This window comes from Colias philodice, chromosome 6 (genome assembly GCF_061535455.1).
Source record: "Colias philodice isolate Cphi_HAF_F1 chromosome 6, ilColPhil1 Martin Lab GWU primary, whole genome shotgun sequence".
In the NCBI taxonomy this organism is placed as follows: domain Eukaryota; kingdom Metazoa; phylum Arthropoda; class Insecta; order Lepidoptera; family Pieridae; genus Colias; species Colias philodice.
Genome location: NC_143091.1, coordinates 5,879,415 through 5,892,107, shown reverse-complemented (window position 1 = coordinate 5,892,107; position 12,693 = coordinate 5,879,415). Strand labels below are relative to the sequence as shown.

At 33.7% G+C, this 12,693-nt stretch overlaps 1 protein-coding gene across 2 annotated transcripts in view; it reads right to left on the bottom strand.

The window, feature by feature from the left end:
• Positions 1–12,693, bottom strand: part of LOC149487722 (myosin-IIIb-like) — a 34,621-nt gene that overhangs the window by 7,070 nt on the left and 14,858 nt on the right. For both annotated transcript variants that reach the window (XM_089696324.1, XM_089696323.1), the window contains exons 2-17: positions 9,478–9,666; positions 7,414–7,569; positions 7,062–7,343; positions 6,673–6,975; positions 6,300–6,581; positions 6,027–6,215; positions 5,714–5,916; positions 5,441–5,621; positions 5,208–5,358; positions 4,791–5,001; positions 4,219–4,514; positions 3,770–4,062; positions 3,257–3,531; positions 2,993–3,158; positions 2,425–2,632; positions 1,058–1,189 (exon numbers count right to left, since the gene is read on the bottom strand). In XM_089696324.1, coding sequence (XP_089552450.1) covers positions 1,058–1,189; positions 2,425–2,632; positions 2,993–3,158; positions 3,257–3,531; positions 3,770–4,062; positions 4,219–4,514; positions 4,791–5,001; positions 5,208–5,358; positions 5,441–5,621; positions 5,714–5,916; positions 6,027–6,215; positions 6,300–6,581; positions 6,673–6,975; positions 7,062–7,343; positions 7,414–7,569; positions 9,478–9,642 — 3,493 coding nt within the window. In that variant the 5' untranslated portion in view covers positions 9,643–9,666. The remainder of the gene's footprint in view (positions 1–1,057; positions 1,190–2,424; positions 2,633–2,992; positions 3,159–3,256; positions 3,532–3,769; positions 4,063–4,218; positions 4,515–4,790; positions 5,002–5,207; positions 5,359–5,440; positions 5,622–5,713; positions 5,917–6,026; positions 6,216–6,299; positions 6,582–6,672; positions 6,976–7,061; positions 7,344–7,413; positions 7,570–9,477; positions 9,667–12,693) is intronic.

Genomic DNA, 12,693 nt, shown 5'->3' with positions numbered 1-12,693 from the left:
ATCTAAGGCTCTATGTAATTAAAAACATAATATTGACTGTTAAGTTAAGTTGACTCCAGTTGACTCTGAGTTAATCTTTCAAAAATGTATTTTCATTTAATAAAAAAACCATGTGGTATGGAATTTATATAGCTTCTTCCAACTTATTTCCGATGGATTTCCCGCAATCCTGCGTCATATATCAAATTACATCACCTCAAGCTTAATGGCCTCGTTCATCCATATTTCATTTATCAAGAGTCATTAGAACATCCTCATCCCATTACATATTTTTATGATGCATTAAGATTGAATTTAAATGTTCCTAAATGTTAACTCTTACCAAAATATATTTAAAATGTTAAAATATGAAAGGTCGAATGTATTTTTAAAATGATGTATGAAAATTGGTGTCTAGTATTATCAAAATTATTTTATCACCTCTATTTATTACTTGTAATGCATAGCAGAAATTTTACTGCTTATATGAGACTAATTATGTATCTATATCTATACATATAATAAATCTGTAGAAGGGTCAATTCTGTACATTGAAAATATTGAAAAAATAAATAGCAGGGGGTATTACTGGATCGATACCAAACCCAAATATGTGATTAAAAAAATTTTTGTCTGTCTGTCTGTCTGTCTGTCTGTCTGTCTGTCTGTATGTGAAGACATCACGTGAAAACTAACGGTTCGATTTCGATGAAACTTGGTATAATTATACCTTATTATCCTGGGCGTAAAATAGGATACTTTTTATCCTGGAAAAATACGTAGAAAAAAAACAATCTTAATTTTTCAGTTTTATCCATAGACGTTGTTCTGTAGAACCGCGAACACACGTTGGGTATTATTATAGGCCTAGCCGTATTTGGGTCCAATAGATATTTATAAGATGTTATTGTCGGAGTTACTCAAAATGGAGAAATAAACCATCCACGCGAAGACCGACATCCGCGCGGACGGAGTCGCGGGCGGAAGCTAGTTTATAAATAAATAAATAAGCAGTATTAGTCTTATTCATCAATGTACCGTTTTATATTCATGAATAACTAAACTAATATGTACTTACGGCTTTGAATGATTACAGCCGCCTTATCGGATAGATTTTCCTTGTTATTGCTGCTCCTGTCGTTGTTCTCATCTGAAGTCATTTGCCTCAACACCTTCGCTTTCATCATTGCTTTGTTTTTGTTCAACAAACCTGAAACAAATCGTCAAATAGACAAATAAAACTTTAATTTTATTATTATTTACTCAAGAATTATGCTATTTCCGTGTTTTTAAAGTGAAAATATTTGCTTGTAACAGTTTTAGTTGTTTATTAGATACCTAGCTAGAAATGAGAAAATACGAACAAATCATTATGTAAACAATATAATCAGTCACTCAACTTTAAACGATCTAATTTGAATATACTCGTATATATTTCCAACAAAATTAGCATAGCTTTGATCGCTTAAATTAAGCCTTAGGTATACGAAGTTGAGTAAATGTAATAAAACCATGACGGTGGTACAAAAAGCGCGGTGTAATTTTGTGTTTGGCTATATTACGGAGTCTACAAATTGGTTGGAAGGAAAGTACCTACTCTTATTTAAATAATACCCACATACCTATTAAAATTATAAAAAAATAAATAATGTGATATGATACAACAAAAGCGATGGTTGGACTCAAAAAGGTAGGTGTCAGGATATTAAAGTTGAGAACAAAAATATTTTAATGTACTAAGGTGCGGGTAAAAGGAAGTAAGGTAAGACTGTTTATAATCATAGAATTGCTGTAGAAGTTTATAATTATAGGTTAAACGCGTTCGCGCGTTCTTATACTTTTCTTTAAAACTAGGTTAATTGGCGCAGTTATAAAGAGCCATTTAATATTATCGTCATTGTCGTAATAATGTGAGACACATGCTTATCTGAATTCTTTTTCTTCCCTTAGATACCTGTATAAAACTATGTGTATATTTTTTTTAATTCTTTCTTTACATCTCATCTGTGTTATCATGTAAAGAAGTTTAGCGAGCCGGGCGCGAATACGCCGGTAGTGCTGTCTAACTATTATGTTTTCTAGCAAACTATCCTGCTGCCTAAAAACTTATGCTGACACCGCGAGTCGCGCGGGCATCCGCTGGAAGAGCGGCTTGCTATCCTATTTCATATTAAAATATTCTGCTCCCTAACGATTTCTTCTGTACATACCTTGCTTTTTTCTATCGTCCTGCTCTCGGGTAAACTCCCTCGCTAACAGCTTTTGCCGTTCCCGCTGCAGCCGCTTACGTGTGAACAATCTGCGTACGTGCCCATGCAGTGTAAGCGCTAACACCGCTAGTGGCGCGGGAAATATGCTGAAAGCGCTGCCGAACTATCCAGTTTTCTAGCACACTGCCTTGTATCTGTAACTATTCTGCTCCTTAGCGAACTCTCTTTTACATACCTTGTTGCTTCCTATCGTCCTGCTCCCGGGTAAACTCTCTGGCCAGCAGCTGTTGGCGTTCCCGCTGCAGCCGCTTGCGTGTGAGCCAGCCGCGTACATGGCGCTGCAGTGTCAGCGCTGACACCGCTAGTCGCGCCCGCATGCGCAAGTAGCGCTGTCGGGCGAGCCAGCCACGCACACGCGCTTGGACTAGCACGACTTTTCTTATCTGGAAAGTAAATTGTGTTATTTTAAAAGTGCAAAATTGCTGTGATATACAATTATTGCTTTATTGTACACTTAACTATATAAAATGCAGAAAATAAACTGATATCAGAGCAGATGGGGTAGTCTTGTCGACAAAGCAGCGATCTCTTTCAAGCAATATGACAGACTCCCTTATACATATTAAAACAACAATTTTATTATTATTTAGATCTGGAAGGATCAATTATTAACTTATTGTTAAAATTAAGTTTGTTAATTTAACATAAATTCCACGTATCCTTCAGGATATTATCATCTACTTGGAAATATATGTATTATTATTATGTGGGCTTATGACTTATTGTATTTCTTTTGACCATACCTCTTGTTCATAAATTCTGGCAAGAGTTTCGACATGATAATATTTGAGGAACACTTTTGATTTGCCCAGCGCCCACCCATCCATCCTCAGTCTTATTAATAATAAACGGCAAGTATCTCGATTTGGTTTGACTTCTTCATTATAACTAAATGCTAGGAACCCGTATCTGAAAGAGAACATTTTCAGAAGATTAGCTTAGCTTGATATTTTACTTGAAAATATATGCAGCAGTTGAATAACAGTATGGTCGAAAATCTAAATTACCTTTTCAAAAAATCATCAAAAGTTAATCTATGCGAGAATCCATTCTGCCTTATCCGTATAGTTTCCAGTACGCCAGTATAACGCAATTGCTTCAGAATTTTCGTGGAATCGAAATGTTTGGGCGATCTCGAATCGTTTGGTTTCAAACATCTCACGAACTGAGGAGTACCACTGACCATCTTCTGTAGAAGTTCCATTAAAGAGTATCGGAAGTACGTTGCTACTGTCTGCTGAGCGCGGGACTGAGAAGCTAGGCCACGGCTGTTGAAACGATCCTGAAATGTTACAAGTACAACATGTTTATATAATAAAACAAAGCATAATTAATCATTAAAGTTAAAAAAATAGTTGTGTAAAATGTGCATGAACTTTTAGATCGATTTATTTGTTTAGAAAACAACACAAATTAAATGATTAACACATTTCAAGTGTGCTAGTAAGTTGCAATACTCTGGTGAATATAAATAAGAATTTCGCCAATATTATTTGAAGTATTTCTAATTCGAATCCTACCCGAAAATCTCCCGATAAAGGACTGTCCAAAGTTCTGGAATCCAAGTCTCCCTGGAGCGGCGAGTACAAATTGCCAGTCTTCGTTATCGGACATTGGAATAGGAATCTGATGACATCGTATTGACTTTGCCTCATCAATTGCACAACCTCAGGTGGGAGGAAATTTCGATTCTTTTCCAAGAACCCGTCAGCTTGGTACACAACGCGACCGGCGAAGTGATGGATTGCGAAACAAATTGCATCAGATTTTGGTCGCACGTAAAATTTACTCTTTATATTACGATGGAATTTTTCTGCAACATAGCAAATAATAAAATTAGAGTGAGGTAAAGTTCATTGTATTATTGAGATTCCAATACCTTTAAATATTTTATAAAATATATTATAGTTATTCACAATTTTTTGGTGAATATGAGATAATAAATTATAGAATATTCATCATAATTTACCAATAAGACTCCTGTCTGTTGATCGTGGAAATCGACTCTCTTCGTCAAGCAGTGCTAATAAGCCCATAGGTCGAGACAGAAGCATGTCCAAAACTGGTCTATTGTCAGAAAACTCTACAAGGTCTACAGGAACCCCTTCCGCCATATACTCTTGTTGCTCCCAAGTGAATATATGTTGGTTGAAGTAATATTGGATCTGCTCATTTGCAATGTTTATACAGAGCTGCTCAAAGGAATTTCTTGTGAAGTTTTCGAAACCAAAAATATCTAGGATGCCGATAGACAATTGGTCATTACTGGAAACAGATAGATTTTATTTTATAATATGCTGAACATCAACATAAAATCAATATCGATTAAAATATAACAGAATCAATGTCAAGTAAATTTTGACCTTTTGTTTTAAAAATCTAACAAGTCAAAGTAATCATTTATGAACATATTGCTGAGTAAAAATCTTTGCAAAAAATTAAACTATGCCTGAATATCTTGCATTCATTTTATCACTCGTCTCTTCTTATTACTATAAATTTGATAAAAGATACATTTAAGAAGAATTTGTATCGTCTTACCTTTGTGGGCGATTATGGCAAAGCAGAGCATTAATTCTTTCCACAATTCTATCAAACGCTCTCGCATACAAGCCTCGTGCCGTGGCGTCTCTCGCGACCGCAGCTTCGAAAGGCGAACAGTAGCGAGCGATAGTCTCCCCTTTAGTTACTACGCTGCTACTCGTAAGGCATTCTCGGAGATCTACAGTTTCCACTCCCAGGAGACAGGACGCTAAAATTATATGGTTATTTTTCAAGCACAAAATATGAGAGAGAGCTGAGAACTCGCTTTCTTAGTCTTTTATGTAAAGTCAAACGAACTGTCCTGTGTGTGGAATGAACCCCAACTTAAGTATACTTAACTTTATGAATTAAAGTTTTATAAAACTTTCAATTAAACAATATTAAAATAATTGAGACATCTGAAAAGTTACAAACCCCTGTGTAATGGCGCTGTATCAATTATCGTCGCCCTGTTATCTGTATTATCTTCCCCAGCTGTCTCTGCGAATTCAATATCTCCCAAATGTAATATGGCAGCTAACATTTTATACAAAACTTGTACCTCGTCTTCGTGAAAGCCGACAACCTGAATATGAAATGCTTTTTACAAATTATATATTTTATGAAGGAAACGCTATAGAATAACAATTATTGACAATATATTTTACCTTAAAAGCTTGGTTCAGTTGACGCCATCGGTATACATTATGCTCCCTATAAGTTACCGACAAAGGTTGTAAATATCGATGTCTCGATTTGAATTGATCGTCCAGATAGAACTTCCTCCATCGCCCCTCACTTTCAAGACCATCATACAAGTAATAAAAAACGTGAAAATTACTTTCACCACTGAAATTATAAAAATTAGACGATAGTTAGGCTACTTTTTTAAATTTTTTTAACAGAATAACTAGCAACTTTTTCAGGTAATTTCAACTTACAATGCTTGGTGTACAACTCTAGATTGTTCTAAAAGATACACAGATATTCTAGCTCCCGATATCTTTCCCACCCTCATCATAGATAGATCTAAATATTTCCCGAATCGTGAACTGTTTGCATTGATTCCAGTTCGCGCATTACCAAATGCTTCCATTATTGGATTCACTTGAAGAATTTTGTCTTGAAGATTTCCACTTTGCGTCTGTGAAAGAACATACAAAAGATCTTAAGAAGGCAATACACAGTACATATTATATCACAGTTTAATATATTTTGAATTTTTAATAGAAGTCAAATGTCTTTACAAGGTACCTTTGATAAATAAACAATTTGTTTTAATAATAAATTAGCAGATTCAGTCTTGCCAGCCCCACTTTCGCCAGATATGACTATTGCTTGATGCTGCTTTTGATGCATAAGTGCTTGATGTGCTGCATCAGCTACAGCAAAAATATGTGGTGGGTTATCAGATCGACACCGACCTTGGTATGTTTCTTGACTCTGGAAATTATATTTCAAATGTTGTAATTAAAAAAAGAAGGGTTATCCTCATACACTAATTGTTACTATTAAACATTTAGTTACCTTTAATGTGTAAATTCCTATATCAGTAAACGGATTGACTGCTACTAATATATCTCCAATGTACGTATAGATCTGATTCTGCGAATATCTCTTCTGTAATTGTTCCACGATTGCTTCTTCAGTAAGTACTTCAAGCGTGGCTAAATCATCAGTGTACATTTTTTCTGGCTTCGCTTTGCGATGTGATTTAAGCTTTCCTCGTTTAGTTGTTGCTTCTGGAGCACGACAATTCCTACCTTCAGCCCGCTGTCGTTTTATTTCAGCTTGAAGTTCTTTTCGAATCTAAAAAAAGGAATTACAGGTTGGTACAAAACTATCAACATTTCAAGCATTATTTTGTATTAAATCTTCGAAAATAGTAAAAAAAACTCACTTTATCCTCAAAACTACTAACTGCAAGTAGTAATGGGTGCTCCAATAATTCGCGTGCAAATGGCCTTTGATTCATATCCTTTACCAAACATTCCGAAATGAAATCTGCAAGTTGCGCCGAAAATTGTTCTGGGTGGGTCAATGTCGGAGGTGGGTTTCGTGGAATTTGAAATAAAGCTCTCATTGGATGCAGTCCAGATAGTGGTGGCTCTCCTTCAGCTAGCTCTATAGCTGTTATACCTACAGACCAGACATCGCATCTACAGTCGTAAGATTGGTCTAATTGTTGTTCGCATGCTATAACCTGGAATTAATTAACAATAATGTCAGCCTGAACAATTTTCTTTTAAATAAGAAAACCCAAGTTAGTAGGAAATTAATAATGCTCACTTCAGGTGCCATCCAATAAGGAGTTCCTACAGATGTATTTCTTCTGGCAATAGTCGCAGCTAGATGAGATGAAACACCAAAATCGACGAGTTTGACTTCGGCATTTTCAGTTAAAAGAATGTTGTGTCCTTTAACATCGCGATGCATACATCGATGTGAATGTAGATGAGTTAAAGCTCTGACTGTTCCCCGGAGCACATATGCTAGCTGTGGTTCCGTTAGACTGGTGCCTCGTGCGCGCATTCCTGCACACAGATCTGTGACAGATCCTCCTGTGCAAAGCTGCAAATTAAACATCATTACTCCATTTCTTTGTATACAATTAAATGATTAATAACGTTATAAGACTCACCTCCATAACAAACCATATTTGATCATCTTCGGAAGTTATTCCACGTTTCAAAAATAGCCCAAAGAATTCAGGAATGTTGGCATGACTAGACAGATCCCGAAAGACTAGGAATTCTTCTTCTATTTCTTCGATATTTTCAGCTATGTTTTCCAAAATCTGAAATGAAGTATTTTTGTTTATTAATTTTTTTATAAAATGCATAGTGAGATAAATCATCATCTATGTATCGACTATCGATACTATTCCAAAATAATTTGGAAAATCCAAAAGTGCACGCCTCATAATTTTTTTTTAATAAATATTTATTAATTATTATTTTTGTTTATTTAATAACAATTAAACCACATCGAATCAGACCCTGAAAAATGAAAGGGTTCTATTCCTGAGCATACTCAAGCGTAAGAGAAAAAAAAAGACTCGATTAGTAAAGTATTTCGGTCGCTATCGTGTTAACAAGAAAAAGGATCCGCACATACAGACACACGGACGTCCAAGACAGAACTTTTTTAAACTGTTTTTTAACTAGTTTAAATAACAAAAATGACATCAAAAATATCATGAACGTTAAAAATAGTGTTTTTTCTTAATATGTGTGTGTATGTATTATCTTACAAGTGCAATGTATGATACATAAAGACATTTTAAGTTTGAAAAATCAGATGTTTTGCGCGAAGTGACAGTAGTACCCACCTCAACGCTTCGCTTATGAGGCGTGCAATATTGTGTTATAGTAGATGGTAATTGAATAGACGTTTATTTTTTTAACGCTAAGGCCATCTCATAATATTGTTATTATATTATACTGAAGGCAGCAGGACAATAAAACAACTTGACCATTGACACAAAAAGCTGCATTCATGTCGGTAGTTAGAATTACGAATTGTTTTATGACCTTGACACCAATGTCGGTGAGATAAGATCTACGCAAACCATAACTAGCGAGTTACATATATAACAATACCTACCTTTCATTTATAAGCTTCATTCAAATTCACAAAAGGTGTAAAGAATATGTTATATGTATTGTATGTATTTACTATTTTGGTAGTAGGATATGGGAGACACATTTTTATTAACAGAAAATCGAGGTGGCAGAGGAAACAGATGGCAGAGAGCGTTATGATTTTATTTCATTTTTTATATGAATATACCTAGGTTTTTTATATATCATAAACCATATTATGTTTTGTTATGTTAGTATTTGGACATATAGATCGAATTAAATAAATTACATTAATTTCGGATCCTAAATAAAACATAAATTGGTTACGAAGATTCTCAAAATCATAATGGTGATGAGATTGCCAAATTATTTGACTTACATCAACATTTTACGCAACATTAGCTACTGCAACAAGATCACATATTAAGAAACAAATGGTATTGCAAATATGTTATTTCAATCTCAAATTGATTGAATAATTTTATTCTAGCTTAAGTAACATTCACAAGATATTCGGGATTTTTAGAGGTAAGGACCAACTTTCATAACTCTCAAATAAATATTTATGCAAAGAACTCGAGTCAATATGCTATTTCATACCTTCGTGAAAGAATGGTAAATCTACGAGCATTCTTTTGCATTCTTTCATTTATTATATTAAAAGAAAAAAACTTGACGGCTGCTTCGGCCCAGTGATTGGCTTGTTCGGCAGCAAACAAAAAAATGATTCGTGTTCAAAACACAAGTAAAATAAGAATAAATGTTGTTATATTGAATTCAGTATTAACACGTCTGGTAAAATTAAAAAAATAAGATTTTTCACTATTCGGAATACTTATTACGTAATTTACTGTATAGTTCGGTTTCAGTATAGGTCACCAATTTGATCATAATCAAAGCGACAGGTTTACGCATAGGGTGCCCCGTCAACTGATGATAGTACTCTAATATTTACCTACTTACATTAGCTTTTAAGTCACGTACTAACATTAATGGATCCCTGTCATCTAATTGTTTAAATAAAATAAATAAATAAATAAATAATTGTCACCTTTGGATCAAGTTAATATTATCAGGAGAACATTCTTACTATTAATGTTATAGGTACGAATGCGTTTTACCTTTACTGCCACCCGTTTTCCGGACTTCTTATCCCTAGCGCAGTAGACTTCCCCATAAGTCCCTTCTCCTATGAGGTCTTGCAACGTATATCTGTCGGTAGGGTCTGCAGCCCTATCTAGCTCCACGTGCTGCGACAGCCCTCGGTACGCCATGTCGCTTCTCATATTTTCGGCTCACATTGGTGAAAACTGTAATACAAATATTATTTTTATTTATTTTACTCAAAGAGCGGATTATTATGGTCTTGAAAGAGGCTGGAGAGCAGTGTTTACAGTCTACAGAGTCAGGATGGCGCGGACTATTAAAAATCACACATAAGATGGATGAATGGACTACATATAATATCATACAACTATGGTTGATATGTAATCGAGACTGAACGGACTGCAAAGAAAGCATTAGATACTTTTTTACGTTTTCCTCAAAGAATTCCCTTAGAAATCCAAAAAATGATGCCGAGCAAAAAAATCGTAAAAATAACGGTTTATATATTTTTTTTGTTTTGAATAATAGTATTTTGAGATAAACTGTTATAAATTATTCGTTGAATATGTGCATAATATTTTCTCATGATGATACGTGTGAGAGCAGATAATAATTTTCTGATAAATATAATCTTATTCACGTTACACTTTAAAAATATGTATATATCTTATCGAGTTATCTGTATTTTGCAACATTTATTCCGATGAAGTGCCCACAAGTCTCTACCTATATGTTTCTAGTTTTTACTACATCTATTATTTATATAGATATTAGTATTGATATAGTTATGTTATTTTGCTGCAAACCCCACTGCGTAGATATAATGTAAACCGCAATGTCAAGAAACCGCACCCAAATATGAAATATTAAAAACGGCAGAATGCGCTTTAAGTACTTAATTATCAAGAAAAAAGAGTAATTTAAAAATAGGAGTAGGTACTTTACCTATGTACTTAACCCTTAAACTAACAATGCTTACATAGATTTTTATTAATATTCCTTCTTATTTAAATTAGCTTCATGTGCATACATACCTATGTAAAATTATGGCATTTTTAAAACTATTTCTTTATCTTTTATTAAAACTATTTTCATGCAAATTAAGGTATTACGCAGATTTTAATACTTATTGTTTCGCATAATATTTGATTAGCATACAAATTTTGGTACTATTATTATATGTACATTAAAAAATGTTATAGATAGTGAGTGGTACATAACATAAAATATCCATTAAAGATTTAACGGAGTTTATTCTTGTATTGTATATCACGTACAACCGCAAACCAAATAAGTCAAAATCTTAAATTACAGTTATGTTTAACGACCGTCACTCTTTTCACATCGTCTGGTCTTGCCCCTATTAATTCGATACTGATCTTCGAAATCTCAATTTGACGAGAGTGATGGCATCGAAAAAGACGCGTAATGAAATATGGATTAAAATTTTAAATCATAGCATGCCGTCGTATACCTGTGCGTGCGCAAAGACATTTAAGTTAGTAATATACACGATACCTTATAATTATTGTCATACATCGCGATTTACTATGTAAAGAAAACTGATTTAGGTAGGAAAATATGTGTTTGGTTTACATTAGCAGTGTTCACTTGTGAAATGGTTCGTAACATGGATCTTTCAGCTATACAATGAACTTTTTAATCGCATGCATGCCGTATAAGCGCCACACCTGTTTATTCAATCGATGAGTACCTAATGATTCGTCCATCAAATGACACCGGATATCCACGCTTCGATGGGGTATGCAAATTTCGTCATGTATTACGTGCGGTACTAGTTTTTTCTCATTATTGACCAAAAATAATTGGAACATATTTATTGAGGTGGATGCACTTTGTTTATATGAAACTCAAACAGCACAATTAAATTATTATGAATGATTTCATATATTTTGTAATGTGTGAAAATAATCTCAACATTTAATTTAATATACCTAGTGAATGTTTTAATTTTAGAGTTTGTATAAAATATTATTTATTCATAGCTTTTTTGTTCGTTGCACACAATTTTATATGTTAGAATAGACAGGAAATAGTTACCTATATGTAGATACATAGTTATAATATTAAAATGCTGATACCGATATTGTTACTGTGTAGATAGAATACGATAGCCAGATTTCCTTCAGCTGTCCAAGCGCGAAGTTAACATATTAATTATCAATATTAAGTTCATGTGCTATCCTTTTATAGTCAGGAAGCGTTATTGCATAAATGTTCGAGTAATTGAAATGTATCGTTGTGAACTTCCTAGTTCTTACATTTCATGTTTACAAAATATTATGTTTGTACGAATATAACGAGTAAAATGAGAACATGCAAAGGTATCACCTGTGTGAGAATGTCGTGGAGCAAACGACACTGATGTAATATTCTGTAAGATCTGACTTTTATTTACAAGTACGCTGTACCGAGTTCGCTATAAATTGGTGTCACTTTTGTTTGATGGAGTGCTGGAATTTCGTAACCGTAATATGAATAGCAAATACGACATCTGTACAGATTATTACATATTGTGTAAATATAGTAAAATATTTTGTATTGATCAAACAAACTTCACTTCCGTAACGACACAAATATAAAAATGTGTGCAATAAATATAAAATTTCGACAAACTTAATGAAATAAATTACGTAATGTTGAAATTAAATTTGTTTTTCTTATGTTTAATTACTTTACTATTAATTTGAAAGTTATAATAGCTCATAATATGTGCTTTAAGAATTCAATTATACAATTTATATCTGAAGAATGGCTTTATTAGGTAACAATAAAAATTTGAAATATTTTTTTAATATTACTTACTATACACAAACGTTAAGTATTATATATAATTGTATATAAGTACTTATATACGTCTTCTTCATTTCATTTCATTTATTTATTGATTATCCTCCAAACCAATAAGTCCATCCGTACATAGTACGGTGAATAGGTACTTTAATTACTCATCCTACTTATAAAGAGTGAAGTGTGAACTATTCTTGACAACTCCGTCACAACATGGACGTCATCGAATATTAATTAACAAGAACACACAATAACGTAATGCATGCATTAAAATATTTTCATGCACTTAGGCGTCTCGCTCACTCGATGCCGATGGACGGACGAACGGATAGATGCGACACTTTCACTAGTTCTTTGTCACGAATGTGTGGTACCGACAAATTGGCTGTTGTTTAATGTTTTGTATCGTGTTAAATTTG